We start from the raw sequence: 23,922 nt of genomic DNA, 5'->3' as shown, positions 1-23,922 counted from the left end.
AAACAGAGTTCACGTGAATGAAGGAGAAAACTGTGACATCTATGTTGTCAGTGTTAGGTCATGTTAGCTTTTGACCATTTAATTTGCCTTTTTGCATCTTTTGCATGAAATGCACTTCAGCAATGACTGACTTTAAGTCAGACTGTGTTCCATTTCCTCACTTGGAGGAAAAAGTGCCAGACCATCATTCCAGAGCACTCCGGCAGCACTAAACGTAGGGTTTAACAGACAGGCATGCACAAAATGACGACATGCTCATAAGAACAAAACAACCCGCTAAAGGTTGCACGTCACGTCTTACTCCACCACCACAGAAAGATCTTCACACAGAGGTGAGACAGTAGCATGAGAAAGTATGATTCCCCATGCTCTTAATCATCACTTTAACCAGAGGGCCATTTGAGGTACCTTTGCATTTTACAAGTTAGGCAGTTATGAAGCCGGTATGACACACCGTGATTGTCTTCATCAGTGGACGTTAAGTATGTCTGAATTTATGAATAACAAAAAGTAGTGTATTAAAGGCTTGTTTTATCTGGTCTCATTTAGTGTTTGGTTTTTGTCTGTTTTTTAATCATCATCTTTATTGAAATGTTATTACAAGTCTATTATATTATATGTGTGACTATTACATGTCTTATGTAACTGGTTACGATTCTTTGTATACTTAAAACACTGCTTTGTATCTGCTCTCTTGTGCAAGTTAATTTTATGGCTTTTTCGGTCACACCATATTTTTCCTGTACTAATTTTACACATTGGTGCTTTATTGTTGATTTAATGGCTAACCTAACATGTGACCATGGGTAACAGTTACAGTGGTCTTTCTCCACCGAAAGCCAAAAGGATTACAAAACAGTTAGTATGGCAGTAAAAGACACAGATTCAGTGTTAAGCCGAACTTGTTGACTAATTTTACGTAAAAGCCTTTTGCTCCAGTGATCGTCTGGTTTGTTTGAATTTCTTTTTAGGAGCTTAGTTTCCACAAATTACGCAACATATAACAATTTCATCAGTATAAGAAAACAACACAAAAATAAAACTAATGTCAGAATTCACCATGGAGCCCATAATGCGCAGCAAAAGCAACTTTTGCTACTTTGGTTGTCGACACAAACCCTGCTTTAAAGCTCTCAGAGCCCCCCGGCTTTGCCGTGCATGCATGACTTCTCATTCACTAATCACAGCGGACTGTTTGCACGACCCCCTCCCTTATGACATCCCACCCTGACTCCCATTGCTTCCGCAAGGGATGATTCAGACAGTGGCGTGCTGGATATGAAGTAAACCATAGCTCAATGGACCCAGATTAGAGTGTGTGTTTGTGTGGGTCCATAATGTCAAACTCACATCAACCAGCCAGACGTCATTCACTCTGGTGTCTTTAAATCTATGGAAAAGAGAAAAAACATAGTTGTAACCATTCAGCTGAGACTAGACAGAAATGACAAGTTCTGACAATCTAATAAAGCACATTAACATTAATGAATAATAAAATCAAATGAAATACCACAAAAGACTGTGAGTATACCATATGGGTAAATCTCTTAAAGTGTCTTCTTTGGTCCCCACAGCAATCCAAAGTCATGCTTAACGTAAGAATCATATTCTCGCATTTAAACTGCTGACATCTGGGGGGCTGAAAAAAATCAATTAAAGCCTGTGGCGTGCAGACTACTCTCTGCCCATTGATGAGCTAATGTTTAAATTGTCATCAGCAAAATCATGAAAAATGTTCCAATACAAAGACAGGCTTATTACACACAAGAGAGATAATCTACAGAGACTTTTCACCACAGGCATCCAATTAAAAAAAATAAAGCACTGTGCAACTAGAAAGAGAGGAAATCAGCATCACCACCATGTATTTTTTTCTGCTAATGCAACCACTGCAATGTGGGCACTTTTTACCATACAAGGTTTAGAGCATTGCTAAAGTACAGGAAGTAGGAGCAGTGAGCCACTTTGCATCCACACGGAGCATGATTTCTAAACTCGGAAGTTGCCGTAGCAGGAAGCTGAATTGGTGAATCAGTGAAGGGGGAAAAGAACATAGTAGTGCATCACTTACGTGTCATCTAGGTCTTCAACAAATGCAAGCACCGCTGAACTCAGGAAAGCCGCTATAACTGTGACGGTAAAAGAAAACACTGAAATCAGACAAGGTGTTTATCTCAATGTGAAGCTTTACAGCTTTAGGGTTTCTTTTCCTCCCCAGCATTAAACCTCATGACTGAAGCATCACCAGCTAAAGCTGTCGCCCCTCCGGCTAACTGTGCTTCAGTTTGAGCCGCATTTTCACCAACGGCAGCTGCAAGGGGCCTTTAAACTGATGCTGGGATAGCGTGTGTGGTCCACTGTTATTCATACAGGAAATACAAAAGCTGAACATACCTCCACAAGCCAGGGAAGCTTTTACTTCTGCCATTGCTTCGAGTGGAAACAGCAAGCAGGAAACAACCGCTAAATCGACCTCCCTCCGCGCATGCGCCGGGTTGCGCAGCCTCCTGAAGGGGTTACCAAACAAAACGGTTCCTCATTTAGTTTTTTTTTTGTAGTTTAATTTTGTTTTAATAGTATTTTAATCACTTTTATATTGTACCACTTACTACATTTTTTACAGAAGATTTTCATCGACGTTTACGCCATGTTTACTGTCTATTATTTCCACTTTATGAACGTACACAAATGCAAAAATATAAGTATTTATACTGATGAAACTGCAAGTCAAGGTTTGTGATGCAGGTCGTCCTAATAAACAGAGGTGGTTAATTTTAAATTGAAAGACAAAGACAAATAATTAATGAATATTTATTGTGTTATGTTCAATTTAGTTTTTTATTTTTACATTCCGTTGATAGAACATTTTTTCCACAGTTAAATAGAATAAGAAAGATTATCTAATGAAAACAACACAAGGTACTGATGTTGGTCTTTCTGTTTGTTTGTTGCTGTTTCTTATTTTACAGTTTTCCCCCTTTTTTTAATTAGCAACCTTTTAACTGTACTGAATTTTGCAGAAGCGACACTGATGACGACTACCTGTACCCACCATCAGGTGTCGCTCTAAGATAACGGGCAGCGGGCCAAGCACCTCAATGCCTATGTACTTTCATAGAATAAAGTGATCATATACAATAAATATCATCAATATTACCATACATCTCTCTGTCTTCACTTTTTTGTTTGTTTTTAGTAGCATCTTAAATACATAAACATTAAAATACTACCAAACAATCACGCTGATTTATACACATTCTTTTTTTTTTTCTTTTGTTTAACACAATATTTCAACCATGATCTTTAAAAAGACAGAGACGAAAGACTTTTGCAGTACAGGGAATCTTGCATCTCAATATTTTACTCAGAATAAGAGAATTTTTTCACCATCATTTGAACATACCCAAAGCATATGCCAGTGATTGCCATCCAAATTTGTGCACTGCTTCCAATATGGCTCCAGCGACTTGGAATATTTGCTTCTGATATTCATATTTACAAATCATGGCTTTCCAAACAAATATTCTCCACTTCTTTGAGTTTGTGGATGAGTATTGTGCACTTATCACTGAATGCCTCTGAATCTCATATCCAACACTAATGATTGTAGCCACCTTGCTTCTCAAGTTACCCACAGTCTACATCTGCCGTTCTATGACCCTAAGGTCCAATCACTTCATGCACAAAAGACATCACAGGACCATTTGTTTTATTGAAAACATATTTATTTGTTTGTTTTGAGAAGGTTTTTTGAATAATAGTTTGTATCTAATACTGAATATCTTTAAGGTTATCAAACATGTTTGCACATAAACTTCATCTTAGAAGTTTATGATTAAGATTCATATTTACAAACCAAAGGTTCATCTCACGTATGACGCACACAAGTAAATATACAATACATTACAAGGCATAGAATGGTTAGCTTCACAGAATGTGGCTGAAATTTACAAAATAAATAAGAATATTTTGTGTAACTTTATTTTCCTATTGTCTTCACTTGTCTCTCTTCAAACCTCTGGCTGGCACACCAGGCATGTAGCTTTGTTTCAGAGTTTCACTGGCACTGGAGTACCAGCGTTGTGTTGTGTTTTTCCTCATTGCATTGAATGCATTGAGTACCATTTCAGAACTTCATATTCAAAATAAACTGAATGCCATAAGCTTGCAAAAGAGTCGTAAGGAAGGCAGAGGTCTTGCTGGATTTTTCATTATTAAATATGAACGCCTATGCTCGTTCATCAATATCAGACAATTTCTTGCAGAACAAAATCTTGGTCCAGAAATTTTAGTGGGAAATTCCAGTTTTTTCGCACCTTAGACAGAAATGCTTATGTACAAAATCAGCAAGTCATTCTTGTTCAAAAAACAAGAAGAGAAAGCATGAAATACTTTTGTATCCCGTGAAAGAGCTGTACTTTCTCACGGGGTGAATAGCGATCATGACTGTGTTACTAAACAGATTCATGTGGAGGATCGCCATGCTGACGGCTCATGTGCCAAGTTTGTGGAGGGCTGAATGCCTTTGTATTTGGAAGGGCAGAAACCTGGACACAAGCTGTTAAGTTACATTGTAAGGCCACGGTGACTCCTGCGGTGACAAAACCGCTGAAGCAAAGACAGCTAACACAACACAAATATACATTTTTAGCATTTGGGTCACATTCAAAGCATCTGCAATGCACCACTGAGTTCTCAGTTTCAGAAGTAAAAGTGCCCTCCTTATAGTACAAACATACAAAGGCGTGAATTTTAACCAATTGTTTGCCTTTCTTCACAACTTTTCCTATAGAAACTTGTAGTACAGCAAAGTTGTTTGTCTTCTTTACATAAAGAGAGGACTTGTTCTGTAGACTCCCACACTCAGCTGTCTGACTGAACCCACTCATGTCATCTTACAAAAGTGACCTCAATGGAGCCTTTAAACAAAGCTTTCTTTGCCCCATTTTATCACTCATCAGAAAACAACAACAGCAGTGACATGATTCCGTTTTCCACAGGCTACACTCACTCTTGACACCAAATTATTCCTTTATGGACAAAGAAATGAGCATTATTATGAAGCTACATGTCTAACATCACAATTCATAATTCAGACAAAACTAATACAAAAAACGTCTCATCAACATCAAACTCGGCCGCATTTATCTGAACACAAAGAAACAACATAACAACCAAACTTTGTATTTTCTTTATATTATTTTAACTGACAGCAGTCCAAGGCCCAACTGAAACATGAAAATGAATCTCCTGCTGATGTTTATGCTGCTGGAGGATAAGATGACATAATTCTTGCTCAATTCACCATCATAATCAAAACCTCTGTGGTTCAGTCTTGGGACAGATACAAAATTGAAAACCTTGCCCCCTAGTTTGTGGACTGGTGTTTGCTTTGACTGGTCAAATAGGACTGAAAAAGCACTGCGCACACTTCAGTGCCTTTAATTTAGCAATTGCAACAATTTGTCACAGGTAACATCTCCAAGACTAGCTAAATTCCACAAGTGTCTATCATCAGAGCCCATGTTTTCTAGTTTCATTCAGCTTTCAGCGTACTGTCATACCAAAGATCCTGCTGCACGACACAGCAGCAAAATCAGAGTTTTCCTGTGAGTTTTAAGCTTTTACAAAAACCAGAACATCTTGCTTAATGCTGGTGGAAACTGCACCACACAAAAAAATCCTATAAAAATCTCCTTAACTGTTTTTTGTTTTTGTGTTTTTTCCTAAGTGGCATCACTTCAGGAATCAGAGAACACGATAAACCTTAAAGATCCATCTCTTAGGTCCATGAGAGAAAATCATGAATGCTTCCATAAATTACTTTTGCTTCCTAATTTCCACTGTTGCGTAGTCGCCACTACAATCACACCCCAACCTACAGATTTTAGTTCTTTTAAGTGGCCAAACAGCACGTTAAAAGTGTCACTGAGGACTGAGGATCTATACTGTGTGGCTGCCTCAGGTACATCATCTGAAAGCCTTTTGAAGTGGAAAAAAAAAGTAAGGCTCCGGATGAGGCACATCGGTGATGTCACATAAAGTGGATGAAAACAAAGGCGTGCTGCTGTAGCGCTCCTCTAATACCACTGTGCAAACTGTACACCCAGCCAACTCCAAAATGACCAATGCTTATTTAAAAAGTTCTTAAAGTCGCTGGAATAAGCAGCAGCTACGTGGTGTGCAGCATTGCATAGTTGAGTTCCACTGAGGACTCCATATTACAGCGTGACAAGCCATCATCGACAAGCATCTGGTAGATCAATGCTCATTCCAGGATGTCTGTTTCAAATGGGACCAGATGGTAGTAGGAGAGGTTGGTGACATATGCTTCTGTTTCTTCATCACACACATCTGTTTCCAATGGCAAAAACTCTGTTCCATCTTCATACCTGGCAATAAAACGAAAGACATACTGGGTTAACCCAGGCCTGTGCAGTTTACCCCAGGAATCAAAGGTGTGATGTAAGTGTCAACATCAAAACACTGACAAAACTTTAAAGCCATGCTGCCATTTATGGGTGATTTACATTGTTTTTGTGTTTCTGTGAAGTACCGAGAGGAATGTGTTCCTCTTTTGCTTTCTACACACACCCAGGGAAGGAAGAGCTGCACAGACACACTTCCTGTGCTATGTGAAGCGGGTGGAGGGTCCTGGGGTAGGTTCACATTCTAGGACCTCTTTACTCACCAAAGCATTTATTGTATGCACTCAAAGGAAAGCATGGAAATCCTCACATTTGTGAGAAAGCAAGTAGGTAGTTTCTTACTCTGAAGTGGCCTTCAATCCTACAACTGTGTTAAACTCACTCTGGCTCTTAATGTGATTTTAAACATAGCTTTCTTGCTCAGTAACATGTGCAAAGGTAGATATAATAATGACTGAGCGATCCTTATACTCACGTATGTTCTACAGAGTCGGTCGATGAAGGTCTCTCTTTTTCTTCGGGGATACTGTGATCGAACACGATGGTTTCTGTGTTGGCCAGACAAAATCCATTGGACCGCATGATTTCTGCAAAATGCAGAGAGGAATATTACATCATCCTTAAAGAAATCATGAAAAATAACTGAAATGTAGTTATATTCACATTAAATAAGTATATGAACCTGATATCTTGATTGGACTGTCAAAGCATGGCTGGATTCTGTGGACTTTGTCGTTCCTTAGCACCTGATCCAGGGGCGACCGCTCAAAGAAAGTCAGCATCACCTCTGATCTGGAATACTAAAGAAAGAGGTTTTTGAGTACAGAGCTTATGTTCTCATGTAAGAAGCTTTTATAAGTCTAATATGACATGCCATCAGATGAAATACCAACCTTGCATGGCATGTTGATTGCATTCTTCAGCAGCCTTTCCACTTCGTTTAACTTCTCCTCGATGTCGGTCGCTTCTTTGATTTTCACCAGCCCTGAAAGAAACAAAAAGAACTCTAAATGATTGCGGTACGCTGGATTTGGCTACTGATTTGAATTCCTGTCAGTGAAATAAAACTCTATTAACTCGATTCCTTCGATTTAAAACCATCCACTGGATCTCCATGAAGTGTTTTACATCTGTTCATGTCACAGGCTGCCGAGGCAGACCGCGTGTGGGTTAGCGTTGAGGACCCAGGAGCAGACAGAGGCGAGGGGATGAAACTTGAAAGCCCAAAAATTGACCTTTATTTTGCTAGTTGCAGGTGATAACATACAACAGAGTTAACTGAGAAAATACTGAGTCAAATAAGACCTAGAACTACAACTTAAACTGCAAGAATAAACTATGATCAGACATGGGGTGAGAAACACAGACAACATGACGCTGAACACAGGAAGACTGAGGACTTAAATACACACATGAGGTGATCAGGAGAGGTGGAGACACACGAGGACACAGCTGACTCGAATGAAACATAATGACAACACAGGGGAGAATTACACCGGACACACTAACACGAGACACGAACCTTCAAAGTAAAACAGGAAACATGACAGGCACAGACTAGACACTGAACTAAACCTAAGAACAAACTCTTAACCAGAATAACACTGAAACTTAGGATTATAATATTCAAAACAGGACAACTAAAGAATCAGAAAACAAACCATAATACAGAAAAAACACCAAAATACAAGAAACTGAAAATACTGGGTCAAAATGACGCAGAACCATGACAGTTCAAGAGCCCTGGATGATAAATAGTCTTGCTTTTAGCCTTTGAGCTTCCTTTGGGGTCAAACATTTTCCTTAAAATCATTGCATTATTATGACCTATTCAATGTTACTCACTTCACCTGTCAGTCTTTTTAATGTTGTAAAAAGTGTATCGTAACAACTCTAAGACAGAGTGAAATTTGACGCAGCGGTGCCTTTAGTATAGATGTTTTTGGTGAGCCCTTATCATTTGTACATAGAGACTGATGTACAAAGAAACTTTCCCTCCATGAAAAGGCCAAGTGTAACTATTTCTGCACCTAGAAAATGAAAGAGGGCAATCTCTACGACCTTTACATCCATCGCCGTGTTACCTTTCTGTAGGTCAAAACACAAAAGCCAGACAGATTTTAATTCATCCCAACTCTTGAAAAAGACTGGCTCAAATGCAAGAGTCCTTTTTATTTCGGTAACCTTTTTCCTCACAATGCCCCATGATATTTACCTCTCGTAGGAGGAGAGAAAAACAGACCACATACCATTGTCCTTAGAGCAAGAGCAGGGTGCACACTAACACTGTAAAACTGCCACCGCAATTGCTGGCATTTGTATAACAGCAGTAATAACAGAGGAAAGTAATAATAGGTGGTGGAGTGGCTGCAGAACAATGTCTGTGATAGCACGCTAATCCTGCATAAAACTAGGAATGCAATTTAAGAGGCAGTGGGAGCGTAAAATCAGCACATTTGGTAATAGAAGGCTACCGCCGCTATGAGTGAGCAAGTCAGCAGAGCATCATTTACAGCCAGCCTGCTGACAAAGGGATGTGGTGAGGAGAATAATGATGAAGACTGCAGCCACAGGGATGTGGCTCTGTCTGAACTGACTGGGACAGATGAAATGTAGTCACACAGTGGTTACATGGAAGCACTGAGTAAGACGACCTCTATGCACACTCACAGGCTCATCCATTTATAATGGCCCACAGTGATGACATCACATCCTGGGGGATGTGAAGAGTGATTTGGCAGTTGAATCATGACTAGGTGCTCAATCTGAAGCTTGTGTTGTGCCCTCCTTCTGTTTAACTTGCAAAGTCCTTTCGATATCTGTTTGCCAGAGCGCGGTGCAAGAACAGATACGAGTTTTAGGCGAAGGATGTCAAACTCATTTTATATCGTACAGCCCACTTTGATCCTAAGTAGTGAAACTCCTGTTTCTGTTAGTGTAAAGAAGCGTAATTACACATTTATTCTCTGAAATATCTCAATATAAGGAAGTGAAGTACAATTTCAACCCTACGTCTCAATTTTTCTTCGCGATAAAGAAATGCAAACAAAATCTGTCAGCATCTTTGGACTCAAATTGTAAGAAATAAATGTGCAATAATACAGAAAAAATTCTGGTAGTGCATTGCCCAGCCTGACTTGTGATTATAAAACAGAAAGTTTTTGTTCATTAATAGAAAGTTTTTTTTAACTAAAACAGAAATTTCTGTTGTAAATAGACACATCGGCCATTTAATTGTTTCTCACTTAGTTACATTGGTATGGTATTGTGGCAGGATGAATGTTATTCCTTGGTTCAGCCCACTTTCAGCCTGGCGCATTGGGGGGCGCTAGTATAAATAGTGGCCATTTGAGCATCCCTGTATCGCTTACCTATGATCTCCTTTTTGGTCACCTGACTTCCTTTGGTGTTGCAGAGATCATTCTGAAGCCTCCATCGCGGCTGGTAGGTGTTTACTCATTGTAGTGTGTACATTACCTTACTTGGTGGTAAACAGATATTGTTTTTAGGTCATAGCTGTAGAAGCCTCCTTTGAGCCACTCTGCTCATGTTTCATGACGCGCTCTACTCGGTACGTAATTCAATTTTGTTACGATCGCTGCCTTTTACTGTTCGTTTATAGTAATTATTTATTATGCTTTGCAGGAAGTGTGGGCCTTAGTTTTACGCAACGCCACGCTAACAGAAGTGCTGCTGCTTTGCTTTGCCTTGCTTTTACCGTCTGTCCCCGTTGTGAGGTTTCTTTTCCTGCTGCTGCCAGCTTTTTAAAGTGGACGTCGGCGTGGACAGCGGCCATATGCATGCCGGTTATGGGAATCGGCTGGCGTACATATTAATGGACCGGATGATTAACTTATAGTCGGGCAGACGGCAAGTTGGAGCAACACGGCGACTCCGTTTGCTCCAGATTTTAGTTTTATCCCGATTGTATGTTTTCTGTTGTTTTGATTTGTAGTTTTGATTTTTGTTACGCCACTGGTGGGAGGCCCTTTTTCTAGCTGCAGATCACCAGTGTGGTCCTGCAGTTGGGTTATCCCCCAGCGCTACATTAGTTTTGTTGTAATATATTAAAATTTTCTTTGTTCTTTTATTCAGATGCGGAGTGCCGACGTGGAGGAGACTAGGGTGCCTTGGTGGTGGGATCCTTGAGTGTACACACCTGCCTTGTTTAGTTTATTAGTGTGTGTGATTTTTGTGTTGCACTTGTGTCTTGGTGTGTTTTCTTTTTTTGGAGTTTGTGCGTGGCATCCCTGCCCCTCCACTGGTAAGCCTCAGCTCTGAATACCTTTTTAAGCATATTTGTACATGGATATTTATGATTGTGCTTTTATACGGTGTTTTAAATTTTTAATAAATTGTCAACTTGTTTTATCATTGAACCTCATCTCTGTACTGAGTATAACAAACCTAACTGCCTCCTTGGTGATTAGTGTTACTTCCAGTATTCTCTGGGTGAAATTCCCAGAGTGGCGTTGTCTTAAACTGTGAAGAGTATTTACTTTATTCTCACCTCGTGCTGCCACAGTATGAATGGCCATAGGGGTGTTCTTTTTAAGTAGAGTTAAAATGTGTTCTTCACATTTTAGTTCACTAATTTTCTTCAACGATCTTTTTTGTTCTTGATAAAAACAAGACAATATCTAAATAAGTACTAATGCACAAGGAAAAAGCAATGATGAAGTTTATCTACACTTTTGTCAAATAAAAAGAAGAAGACAAAGAAGAGAGACAAGATCCAACCAGAACTAATTAAGATGTGTAGGGTTTGGAAGTGATTCAATCAGAAGTAAACTCCTTATGCAGTTAGGTTAGACACACACAATTTGATCTGGCCCCGGGAAACAGGGTGGGAACAGGGGTTCAGCTAACTCCCGTGCTCCCTGTTTCTCATGAAAACGTGACAAAATGTCAACGTTAAAAGTAGACAAATGAACATATTACAAATTTAGATGCCTAAATTAGGACAAAAACTAATTCACATTTTAGTCAAGTCTGTGATTAAAATAAATCAAAATTTACTGTCAAAATGAACACTGCTGTCTTTCACAGGCTGATTCTGGTCCCCGGGCCTTATGTTTGACACCCGTGTTTTAGGCACTTTAAGATGTTTTACTACTAAAGCTAGTGATAGGTTTGTGTCAATATTCAGTCTTGTAAACATGCAAAAATTAGATAAATGTGTTACAGATTGGTCCACTCGACCAGAAAAATCAGGGAGTAGTGTCAGTAAATAAAAGCAGCTGTATGGAGAGTAAGTGAAAATTGTTTAAAATATGTAGCTGAAGTCAGAAAATAACCTCTTGGATAAAACAAGACAAGCTTCACAATGTTGGAAATGAGTCTGTAAGTTCATTAGGTTGTGTTACAGTTGTTCATATTAATTCAAAACCTCAGGAGGTTTCAAGTGTGAGTCAACAGTCAGCAGTTAACATCTTAAACTGAAACAAAGCCTGGATGACAACGTCACTGCGGAGACTTCAGACCACACCCTGTCTTGTTAGTTGTTATCCTCGGGGACAGATTTCAAAGTTTGTGTCCACTGATGTAGTGCAGTAACGTTATAAATTACATGAAAAGAAGTACACTTTATTGCATGCATGCACGCAGTCCATCGAGGAATGAATTATGAGGAATAAATCATAAGCATTTAATCTTAGAGATTTGGAGCAATCAAGCTCACAAATTGCTGTTCTTTTCTTCAGAGTCTAATCTTGGCTGTGTCTTTGCACATAAATATTTTCAAAGTGGGAACTAGAGAACATCTTGGGTAGGGGTGACAACAATGGGACGTTTTTCACTGCATAATCTGGAAGACTGCGTATAACACCAAGACTCAAACGTGTGTGATGTGCCAAAGAGAAGTGTGTGTGTGTGTGTGTTTCTGCCAGTTGTGCAAGTTGTAACCACTGTTAATTTGGTGTGTGTAGCTTGATTATGTGTCTAATTAGAGAGTGCAAATTTCAGCACGTAACTGCTGCCATCAGTTGGCTTCATACGGTGTTAATCAGTCATAAGGCCCAATGTCGTGTAAGCATGTTATTGTAGATGACAAATACTGATTAATGTTTATTTTAATCACACAGCAAACCTTTTGGATGAGAAAAAATATTCATTAAAGAAAGTCTGGGGATTTTTCGGGAGCGGATTTCGTGCCATAGCTTTGGAAATCACTCTAACACATCAATCTTTACACCAATATTAGAGTGCTTCACTAGATTACTGACATGTGTCTCATGAGCTTAACCCAGGATGTCAAATTTTCTGTGTTGGCTAGAATTACATGGTTGTAAACTGATTTTTCTGCTTGGACTTTCTGGTTACAGTGGTCCATGCACTATAAATAATTAAACAACACTGTCATTGGTGGTATAGAGGAAATTATTCTACAGTGAAACTATTTTCACTTTACCCTACAATGACCTCATAACCAGCCATTTTGGCTCTTTTTAGTTGTCTCTTAGTAGCTTTCACTTTTGATTACTGTACTTCTATTTTTAAGAAGAACATGTGACTGTGTTTATTTACCTGGGGCTGCTAGTTGGTAAAATGTGATCAGTAATCAGTATCACTAATTTTAGTCATTATAAAGGTAGATTATTATAAAATGCCATGGTGACGAGAAGCTCTGTAATATTACAAAAAATAGAAGCATGTGTATAACAGGAACTCAGCCGTCCCCACGTCTTCCTCATGCACATTATCTAGTCATCCTATGTTGTAAGAGCCACATTTCACAGTTATCTTCTGCAGGGATCTGATAAGCTGCAGTCAGCAGCACAGTACTTAATCATTCAACCACTAACATGCCACAGTTTGTCAACACATTATTCCTGAATACTTCAGTCATCAAGCCCCAGGCATGGTCAGAAAGAGGATGCTACTTTTATTAGCAAGAAGTTGCACCAAGTTGTTGCTGCAGGCTATTTTAACCTTTACACATGCACACTATATTTCCTGTAAAATCTATTTGCAGCCACTACGTGTATGCTGCCATTTGTTTGGTTTCACAAAGTGGCTGCTTTGTGAAAAATTGAAATGGCTCAGCTTGATTCAGCTGTCGTTAAGCTGGAAGTTAAAGGAAGACTTTGGCATTTCAAGGAATAGTTTCTTGAGTTATGCTTGATGTTGATAGTGTTGCACGTCCACAAAGCTCACCTGCCCCTCCGAGATCATTGATAAATGCAGCAATGTTGTTTTGTATTGATTTTTCTTGATTAGATTAAACAACTATGTTAAATAGCGACCTTTACAGATGACATGAGAACGGATCGTGTACCTTTGAAAGGTGCTAGGTTAGGTGAATTCTCCCGTTTGTAGCCATTCTGAGCTCATTAATGATCAAATTGCCTATTTTCTTCACTCTCATCTAATGCAAATTTTGAACAGACAATGCATGCACATCTCATTTTAAATGTCGAATTGCATGAAAGTGATGTGCACATATTCCTTTTTTTTATTATACAGTGCATTATATGTAGTCTGCCAATTTAATAGCCTCTCCACAGTGTCAAAGTGTCATCTTCACTGCCTACAACAGAGTAAAAATTGAGGTTGTATTATATTGTTTAGCATTCATATATTACTGTAAAAAAAAAAAAAGCCTAAAATAGAAAAACTGCTTCAGTAGGCAACAGAAGCTGACAGTTTGTAGGAGTGACTTCAACGCTGTCTGCGTCTACATTCCTTGATCATATCTTGCTCACATGGAATGTGAGCAATCGTTCGCTGTCTGTATGCTCATGGGGTCACATGTAAGGTAAGTGTGATGAGGCCCTGGCAGACCAGCGGTACTAAATATGGGAAGTCCACTCCTCCGCAGTCGCCCTCTTTCTCATCATGACATAAGTCTGAAAAGCTCTGCACGCCTTCCTTGTTGCCTAGACGCAGCACAGAAACAGGAAAACATGACCAGAGCCAGAAATTGTGGCAAAGTGGACTGAGAAAGGGCAGACCTATGTTTTTTTTTTCCTCAGGATCTTCAATCAGGGCAGCAATTAGATGGGATGCAAAGTAAATATTAAAAAGGGATAGGAATTCATGAATTCCTCAATTTCTTTTAACCCTGTGGCTCACAATCCGTCAATGAAATGCTCAAACCAGTTTCAAACACTAAAATGGTCTTGATGTCTCCTTCAGCTTCATTTATCATTGAGCTATAATCAGCATATGAGAGTGACAGACGGAATAAAGAAGTGAAAAGTGAGTCATGAGATCAAAAACGTCTCGTCCCAAAATGCATTCCACACTGCACTGGCTGAGGCGAAGCAGCTAGCTGTCAACAACTCTGTCAGCTATTTTAGTGCCTGAGCAGGAAGCCAGCCTTTCCAGTCCCAGCTAAAGAGATGTCTCCAAAACACTGGTATAAGCTCAGCAAGTAGACACAAAAGCAAAGTGCCAAGGGGGGGGGTCATCTCTCACACAGGAGAGGCTGGGAGCTTTGCCAAATTTGTGACAGTTGTGGGGTATCCAAATCCTGAATGCTGGAGGTTCACACATAGTATACCAAAAGACTGCCCTCTGCAAAGCACTGCCTTATATTTTACTGTTTAAATTACCTGATATCAGTAGCACAATATCTCTCACATTCAGTTTTGGACGAACGTTTTAGTTATATTTACTCAAAATTAAGTGAAGTAAACCAGGACCACTGTAATTTAAAAGAAAAAAAAACATGTTATTTCTGCAGTAGTTTGTGGCTGGATGGCTCTCCCGCACTTCCATTTAAAAAAAAAATAAAAAATAGAAAGTGGAAAAGAGTGCGGGAAAACCACTAAAAAGACCCCTGGATTAAGTCAGACACAGGTGGTTGAAAGTGACTGTGAAAGGCAAATATTGCAACATGGTCAAAGACAACCTAAATAGTATGTTTTGGTTGGATGCTCAGACACAGTAAAGCCAAGCTTTAACTTGAATACCCCGCTTGCTTTTGAAGGAAAAACCTTCACTTTCATATCTTTAAAAGAATCACCAAATTTGGAGACATGTGATGGCAAAATAGTGTGTCAAATAACTGATGTTAACCTAAAATGCTGCCATCTGGACTAACTGTTTATATCTCAACAAGTTTATATTTCAGCACCCATCTTCTGCAAAACTGTAGTTTTATCCCTCATAATAAAAATGTGCATAAGCAATAGAAATATTTTTGCTGTGGCCTTTGATCAAAGCTTTAAACTACCAGAAAAGACTTGCTCCAGCAGCAAGCTTGTGATGTAAGATGTAAAGAACAGATTTCCACACTGAAAGTCTGCGTTGGTACTTAAGGATCCCCATAGGGAATCCAGCTCCCACAGAGTCATGGCAACAAATCTTACACATAGTGTATCCAGTCTTTTAGGTCCTAAATATTGACATAGATTAGAAACATGCTGTCAGCACAGACTATGTGATAGTTCTATTGATGTGACATCCTAAAGAGCACAGTGTTAATTATTAACCTCCAAGGCTCTGAAGCCTTTCAAATTAGAACCAAGCCTTTGCTGATTAAGCTCAATAGTTTTCTTCGTGTATTCTGCTTTGTTAATCACCAGCACTTTAATCAGCCCTATGGTGTCAATGGATCATTTGCGGATCTGGATCTGACTGCAATGCACAAAAATGCACAAAGACAACAACTTCTGTACTCTCTCTTGCAAAATGTAAACAGGAATATAATCTGCAGGAGGATTTCCTTTAGGGAGTCCACCGCAAACTCCAAGACAAACTTTTCAATTAGTTAAAAAAGTGGTCAGTGCTGATTTAGTTCGAGGTAGCTTCATATTGCTGAAAAATACTGCAAAAGTCTGGTAAATATTAGAAAACCGAGCTTCAATTATTTGAATAATTACATTAAATATGCAGATGGCATTTCTATTGCTTGAAATGCCAAAATTAGTTTCTTTTCTTTGTTTCGGGACTTCAGAGTAAATGTTTCTCTTCTGGAATTTGAAACTCGTAGTGCTAAAGAGGACAGGGTAGCCAACTTACTTCCTACACTTACAGTATAAATGCAGTATAAATAATAATAGAAATGAGTTATTTCTGATACTGCTCGATCATCGCTTCCTGCCTTGTAGATTAGTAACTGTCACATGTTATCCGCTATCACACCAACCTTCTATCAGTGGAGATTTGGACAGATCTCGCCTGTCCTCCGGAAAAGACTCCACCAGTCTCCTAAACAGCCGCCCGAGATCAGAGTAACTGCGATGCAAGTATAAAATGTTCCTGTCAGACCACTCGGTCCTGATCTCGAAAAACTCCTCTTCCTCTCCGCTCTGACTGATAATAAGTCTCCGGATCCCGTTAACCCAGCAGTCCCGGACGAACATGTTGACCAGGGACGTCCCTTCAAACACAGCCGATGCCATTCCTCCAAGCCGTCAGTCCAGCATGCTGCGGCGGGCCCGGTGAACAGCAGAATGAGGAGGTGTTCGCGATGACAATGTCAAATAAATAAATAAATAAATAAATAAAAGAAGGCAAGGCAACTTTGGTAACTTTTCGACCAGCCCCTCTGTCTGAGCGGCACCGTCTGAGCGGCAGCAGAGTGTGAGCGAGAGGAGGATGATGGCTCAGCCCATCACAGGCGTAATCTCAAACGTGGCATGACTTAGAAAAAAAAAAAAAAAATAGACTTTAGAGCCAGAGATAACGCCCCTGAAAAACTGATTTGGTAATATTGATCCAACTGCAGGTTTTTTTCGTCAATTATTGACAAAAAAAGAGAGAGAGAAAAGACGATCCAACACTAAATCCACACCTCTCAAAATAAGACACTGCTCCCTCCCTCTTTGCGCTTCCAGAGCATTTAACCTCACACTTGGATCAGCAGTTGCTTTTCTTTCAGCACAGTTTCCTCCCCTCTCCTTCCTTCCTTCCTCCCTCCTTGACAACAGGCTATTATTATACAGGGAATGAAAAGGGCTGTGAGGACAAAACTGTCCATCTCCTTGTGTATAATCGGGATCGACAGGTTCAATCATTCATTTTCTTTTGCACACTGTCAACTAGTTTTTGGTGACCCTGCCTGTGAGGTCGCTGCTGTGTATTTCCATAAAAATCAGCACTCCCAATCTTGAAATGAGATGTTTGGAATGAACCACAGGGAGAAAAATGCCCAGAAAGGAGTCCAAAAACAACTTTTGAATGGACTAAAGGTCCTAGTTCTTGGCAGTGAGAAACTTTGTGTGTTTTCTTGCAGTTGCTTGTGTGTCTTTGTGGTCTTTGCATCTCCATGAGGTCCTGTTATGGCTTTGGGGAACTGGTTTGTATTTCTGTGGTCATTTTGCATCTGTCTGCAAAAAGTTTGTCTCTTTTCATTTTACGCTCCTCTCTGCAGTCATTTGATTACATTACATAGAGAACAAGCCCTTACTGTCTGAATCTAGTGAAGCAGGCAGAAACACAGGAGGGCAATGAAATTGTGCTTCTCCAAGATTCTTCATTTCAAACTATTTTATAACTCCCGTCTTCACAAAGTACTGGTATTTTTTGCCAATATGTAACCACAGCAAAATGATGCGCTGCAACCTAAAGAGAGCTGATTTTCTCTGCATTGCTCACTGATGTTTAGCTGAGTGGTTAAAAGAGGCTTTGCAGGAAGTCAAAAAGTGGCGAATCAGCTGTACTAAAAGACAGTTGGGGAAAGGACTGTCTGCAAACACTTCTGGTAAGCAATTCATAAAAATTCCACGCAGGAAATAGCATGTTAATAGCTGGTAAAAGCAAGCTGTAAAACACCCCTTACAGTACAGGAACACAATTGCACCTTCACACGTAACAGGAATCATTACAGAAAAATGGGAATTGTTCTGTTGAGATTGGTGAAAGAAATTCTGAGATGTGTAATGTGCACATCACGTTTTATGAGACCAAGCAGATGGTTGGTGCAGAGTCCGCCTTTGTGCCCTGTTTGTTGCTCACAATTGTACCTTTGTGAGTGACTTAGGATCATAATGGCAAACACGAGCACTCCCAACAAGGAAATCGAGCCAGTCGTGAAAGTATAAAGTTTCAATTTGCCACACTGAAGCTGTCCGAAGAGGATCCCTTCATATTTAACAGTTTAATATCAAGCTGTTTCATAGTTCCTCGCTGCCAGTGAGCACTCTTCATTATCATACTGTCTGCACAGAAAGGCTGCTAGGGAAAAAGACTCGAGGGATTCCCACTTCACTGGAGGTCCAACATTGTCAACCACAGATAGAATTTCATTTTGCACTTCCCATGAAACGTTTTTCCCTCTAATTTACAGTTTTATTATCTTGAAGCCTACTTACTGGGAAATTCTAAGTGATTTCCACAAATACGAATAGCCGACTCTTTGAAAGTAAGTAGCAGAGTTACAGTCCCTGGTCATAAAGACGCTGTAATCTCCTTGTAATGTATAATACTGGGTAGCCAGCATGTATCCTATAGAAGTGGCCAATTATTGATTTGTAAGAATATTGTTTAAAATAACATAAAGACTGAAACTAACCTGGTTTAAACCCTATTTCAGTTTTCCACTCTATGATTCAGATGCTTTTTGGGGTACTTGGATCCTCATTGTACTTTGTTTTGTTTGTGCAACTGCACATCCCTCCATACATCTGGTATGGAAACATATTACATGTCCAACTAAAAGAAAGCATTAGAAACGTTACGGACCATCGCACGAGGCATACAAAATTAGATGATCGCTTGCTTCACTGGTTGTTTATGCCAAGAACTGGTATAAAACACTGTTCTCTCAGATTGCTATTCACACAGTACCAACCATTAACCTGCATCATAGCTGTAGCCGAAATTACAGAGTGGAAAGAAAATGACTGTCATTTAATATCATAGTCGCTCTGACAAGCACTGGATGTTGAATTGTCACGTGGAGGCGTGCCATGTTGTTTTATCTATAAGTGTTCGCAAAGGCATCCTGAAATGTAATATTCTCTGCCAAACTCAGTTAGCCATCTCTTTAGCTTTTTAGAGGCCAGACATTAATATGAAGGTTACGTTGCACACCTTTAATGTCTGATGGTGTTTTAATAACCATACAGTGGCCAGACGTGTCCAAATTCACGCTCACACACCAAATAAACATGAAACAGAGGGAAATTTACAACAAAAAAAAAAAATGTGCCAGTGTAAAAACACTGATACCAGGCTGTCATGTAGGGAGAAAAACACCTGCTCTTGGCCTCCTTTACTCTGTGCTCATAGGACAGACCCATCAGCAGAACCCAATCTTTATTATGAAGGGAGTTTGTGTTTTGCATGGCTACAGCACTATTGTGTTGCAGAAATCTATCCACAGACGGGGTTACCTTGTGTCAGAATGACACATGCAAAACACACAGGAATCAATAAGAGCCAAGTTGTCATTGCTGATAACCAGTGGACAACAGAGGCGAAAGGTGAGAGGAACAGTTAACCTATCAGCCTGGGTGGTATTTCAAGTAGATACATTCTGTCTCCTTGAATGTAAACCCACTTTTTAAATTTGTATTAGCTGGTTTAGTGATATTAACTTTTTTGCCATTTTTAAAAACATTTCATATTTTTGTCCATCATTTTTTGCTTGTTTGCTTTATTGATAACTTATATACAAAACCAAAAGTGAGTTGCAGTAAAACAAGAGTCTGCAGACAAGCCAGCAGTTCTTTCACATCCAAATGCTACTATAGGCAAAAACACCTATATGCTAAGATGCAAGTTAGGATGCTCATCACAGTTTAGCATTTTAACTTAATTTGGGATGAATGTTGAGCACCTAAACCAGGTTCAACTCGACTGTTTTGCCTTTTACTATTGCAAATTAGCAAAAATATATATTCTTAGCAAATAGCCCAACCTATTAAGATTGAAACATTTTCTGTTTTTAGTCATTTCCAAAGTTAAAAATAAATCAGAGAACATGTCAGACTTTTAATTTGTTAGAAAACAACTCGCCGTGCTGCCATTGTGTCAGGAGTTTCCTACTGAAAAAGAGTTTGGGGGTTTCTTTTCTCAGCTATAAGCCAAGTGTGGAGATGCTACGAGCTACATATTTCATTTTAAGCACGAATGATTATATTACTTGAATAAACCACCTCGGTATAATCAGAAAGCCCCTTCTCCCCTTGCGTAATAATGGGATACATCTGTTTTGAGCAGGGCTTCAATCTGTGGTTTGGCCACATTTATAGAGTCAGCACATTCTACCCCAATACTTCGCTCCAATATACGAAATTCCTCTGAAAGCATAAACTTTAAATGGAAAAATAGATATTTGCCTACTCACTCTTACAGACCGTTTAAGCCACATTCTAGCACATTTGTCTCCCATTACAGTCGTGAGAATGCCAAAGCTCTGTGAGGGGAGAAGCAAGAGAGCAGGAGGGATTGATCGGCTTTGGTTTGTCTGATGCATGGGTCCCCAACTGCAGGCCTCGAGGGCCAGTGTCCTGCAGTTTTTAGATGTGTCCCTGATCCAACGCAGCTGATTCAAAGGGCTAAATGACCTCCTTAACATGTCCTGAAGTTCTCCAGAGGCCTGGTAATGAACTAATCATTTGATTCAGGTGTGTAGACCCAGGGTGAGATCTAAAACCTGCAGGACACCGGCCCTCGAGGCCTGGAGTTGGGGACCCCTGGTCTGATGCATGAATGACATGTCATCGGTATGTTTGTGTTTCAGTGTCCTCACAGGACAAAAAGGTTTGAACAAAGCTGTTTTTTTCCTTTCTTGAAATCATTTAGACAAGAATATTGAGATGAAATCGCTCCATTAAATATAATCACAGTGTAATTATAGCTGGAGCCAGGAAACAGTGATAGGGAATCAACTAGTCTGTCCACACTATGTTAATTCTGGTTAAAGCCTGGCTTTCTGTTTCTCTTTGCTTCCAGTCTGATCTAGGGAGACAGTAGTAATGATTATACAATTTAACTCTAAGCCAAAAAGGTAATCTCAGTGTTTTTAACAGTTTAAAACTACACGGTAAAAACAAAGAGCATCATTTGTCAGTTCTAAGATTTTGCAAATGAGGGCATAAAAAACTGTCAAGGCTTTGAAATTGGATAACTTCAACCTGAGGTGAACAAAGACGTTATTTTTCACGCTCTGCTTCATTTGGCTTGGTTTTTGTTTAATAAATAATGACATGGTGTAATCGATTGATCTGAGGGTGTACTTTCGTTTTACCATGTCTGTTTTATCTAATGCGTGTACGTGCCCTTAATGAAAAGGAGCTTGTGATTGAAACCTTTTTAAATGATGATCACACCTAATAAATACAAGTTTAGGTTCAAAATAATTCACATGAATTAGGCAGTATTATAAGATACAGTACACTAGTTCCACTTTGTAACCTGGGTGGTTTTACACTGTTTATTTTGTGACGCAGCTGTTGGACCTACAGCACTGCTTAAATATCGCCATTACAGGCTTTGACTGTCACCCATATGCAATTTTACAGCTATGCTTAACTAAGCACTTGAGAGGAGTAAAATTAAGGGTTTCTGCAACTCCTGTTTTCTAATTTGTTAGCCCTTCACAGACATTCTCCTCTCTGCCACACCCTGCACCTACACTGATGGTCTTAACGTCCACAATTAACTTCAAGTCACCGCCCAGTCTGGCTGAAGGTACAAGACTTTCTTGATTTTAATTTAAATTAGTATAAACCTAAAAATGAAACCAATGACGAATAACACTGTTCCTTCTGTTTCAATCCACTAGGCTCCTAGTATTCATGTGGATGTCATTTTGACACATGCCACCCACCTAAACACTGCAAAGTAAGCACCCCACCCCATGGAAATGGCACTCCACCCAAAACAGCACAAAAAACCTGATTCCAAGATTCCCAGATCCCAGTACTGATCAGGCATTTGCAGTACACAGTGGAACACACCCAATGTCCATTGCCCCAACTGATCTGAGCTGTTTTTGATTTCAGAAGGGGGTTTTCTGGTTGTTCTCATCCTTTCCTTAAAGCAAACATCAACTGAATCCCCCTGATTCAGGGAGTCTGGCCATATGCTTAGCTCATACTCCCAAACCCACTTCTTTGCCCTTGTAAATTGTATGTCAGCCCTTATTGTCTCAGAAAAGTAAACAACAGAGGCTCGTAAAGCCAAACGGTTAAGAAGACAAGAGAAAGAAAAAATATGGATACATCTGTCAGGGAACAAATGACATCTGCTTGATAGGAGCAGGCGTTCTTCTTTTATTTAGAAGAACTGCCTAAGCTTCACATTGAGGAAGTCATTCTGAGCTATAACTCTATCTTTGTCTGCAGCAGCAGACAAAACCCAGTGAAGAGTGCAGAGGCTAGGGTGACAGCGGGTTAGCAAACTGCCTGAGTGTCTTTAACAGGCTCTATAATGGACTGCGGTTGTCTTCAACGAGCATCTGTTGGACCCCGTGTTTTATGGCTCCGTCCTTATTGTGTCTCCAGTAAAGCCCAAAGAGCAGAGGGCTGAAAAGTCAAGGTAGACTTAATGTCTGCTTGGGGTTTTTTTCTCAGGGAAATACGAGTTGCAGTCATGAATCAGATCTACCGTGTCAGTGTGCCTTTATTTGTGAAATGTCCATTCATCAGTAATGTGGCTGCAGATCTTAAAGCACAGTGATTGTATAACTCTGCAAAGGTGCAGTTTTTACCCATGCTAACAATTCAATTCAATTTTATTTATACAGCGTGAAATCACAACAACTATTGCCTCATGGTGCTTTATATTGTAAGGTGCACCCTACAATAATACATACAGAGAAAAACCCAACAATCATATGACCTATGAGCAAGCACTTTGGCGACAGTGGGAAGGAAAAACTCCCTTTTAACAGGAAGAAACCTCCGGCAGAACCAGGCTCAGGGAGGGGCGGGGCCATCTGCTGCGAGCGGTTGAAGTGAGAGAAGGAAGACAGGATAAAGACATGCTGTGGAAGAGAGCCAGAGAATAATACAGGTAACAACACGTCCATGTATCAGTATGTGGTTGATCAGCCCATATGTGCATTATCACCTTTTAAACAAGTATTCTCACAAGATGAAACACATTTTTCATCAGCAGCTTGTTTTGCATATGTTGTTCTCTGTAATCACAATGATGCTGATCAAATAGCATCAAAATGCTAATCAAAAGATTCCCTAGAAAAATGAAGACTGCAGCTTTAAAAGACATAATCACTAAATATGAAGGAAAACAAATTTGTTATAAATGAACTGGTTCAACTTAGGTTCTTAGGATTCTGACATATACTGCAGCTAACCACTGAGGAACATTCACAATATCTTGGCTTAACCTCTGGGTAGCTGGCATGTCACAGCCCTATCCAATCTGGCTCTAACTCTGTGACAAATGTTCTGATTAAGGGTCTCATCATTTATGGGTATGGATCGAAATATAGCAGCAATCGCCAGGACGCTTCGGACTTTCTCGACTTGAAACAGGATCTTGAGATCAGCACCTTCTCCCAAAGTATGTAATCATTACTTATGCTTCTAGCATTACAGCTTACTGCTGCTATTATTCGACACTTGTGCCAAAC

General features: G+C 39.7%; 2 protein-coding genes and 1 long non-coding RNA gene across 3 annotated transcripts in view; 1 reads left to right on the top strand and 2 right to left on the bottom strand.

Annotated features, from left to right (window-relative positions):
• tmx3b (thioredoxin related transmembrane protein 3b) overlaps positions 1-2,506 on the bottom strand; it is a 34,838-nt gene extending 32,332 nt beyond the window's left edge. Inside the window, exons 1-3 of the mRNA XM_084939649.1 lie at positions 2,395-2,506; positions 2,072-2,129; positions 1,351-1,390 (exon numbers count right to left, since the gene is read on the bottom strand). Of these exons, the coding sequence (XP_084795775.1) occupies positions 1,351-1,390; positions 2,072-2,129; positions 2,395-2,428 (132 nt within the window). The 5' untranslated portion in view covers positions 2,429-2,506. The remainder of the gene's footprint in view (positions 1-1,350; positions 1,391-2,071; positions 2,130-2,394) is intronic.
• Positions 2,507-3,703: 1,197 nt separating this feature from the next.
• On the bottom strand, positions 3,704-17,236 carry pxdc1b (PX domain containing 1b). The gene is made up of 5 exons (XM_084939650.1): positions 16,522-17,236; positions 7,322-7,413; positions 7,111-7,228; positions 6,904-7,015; positions 3,704-6,392 (listed from the first exon to the last, which is right to left on the bottom strand). The coding sequence occupies exons 1-5, from the start codon at positions 16,775-16,777 to the stop codon at positions 6,269-6,271; spliced, it is 702 nt and encodes a 233-aa protein (XP_084795776.1). The 5' UTR covers positions 16,778-17,236; the 3' UTR covers positions 3,704-6,268.
• LOC146380505 (uncharacterized) lies at positions 9,801-10,807 on the top strand. The gene is made up of 2 exons (XR_014801314.1): positions 9,801-9,999; positions 10,074-10,807. It is a non-coding gene; the product is annotated as an uncharacterized LOC146380505 (long non-coding RNA).
• Positions 17,237-23,922: the final 6,686 nt, after the last annotated feature.

The sequence above is a fragment of the Perissodus microlepis genome, chromosome 9 (genome assembly GCF_051167445.1).
Source record: "Perissodus microlepis isolate ML-2025 ecotype Zambia chromosome 9, ASM5116744v1, whole genome shotgun sequence".
Lineage (NCBI taxonomy): Eukaryota > Metazoa > Chordata > Actinopteri > Cichliformes > Cichlidae > Perissodus > Perissodus microlepis.
The sequence above is the reverse complement of the archived record's forward strand: the minus strand, read 5'-3'. Positions and strand labels throughout refer to the sequence as shown.

What these genes read in the sequence shown, in the direction of transcription:
- pxdc1b (XM_084939650.1), bottom strand. Translation starts at nt 16,777, where the DNA reads ATGGCATCGGCTGTGTTTGAAGGGACGTCCCTGGTCAACATGTTCGTC. An exon ending in CAAATCTCCACTGATAGAAG is followed by an intron (nt 7,414 to 16,521) that starts GTTGGTGTGATA and finishes TGTTTCTTTCAG; the next exon opens with GGCTGGTGAAAATCAAAGAA. An exon ending in CAGTCCAATCAAGATATCAG is followed by an intron (nt 7,016 to 7,110) that starts GTTCATATACTT and finishes TGCATTTTGCAG; the next exon opens with AAATCATGCGGTCCAATGGA.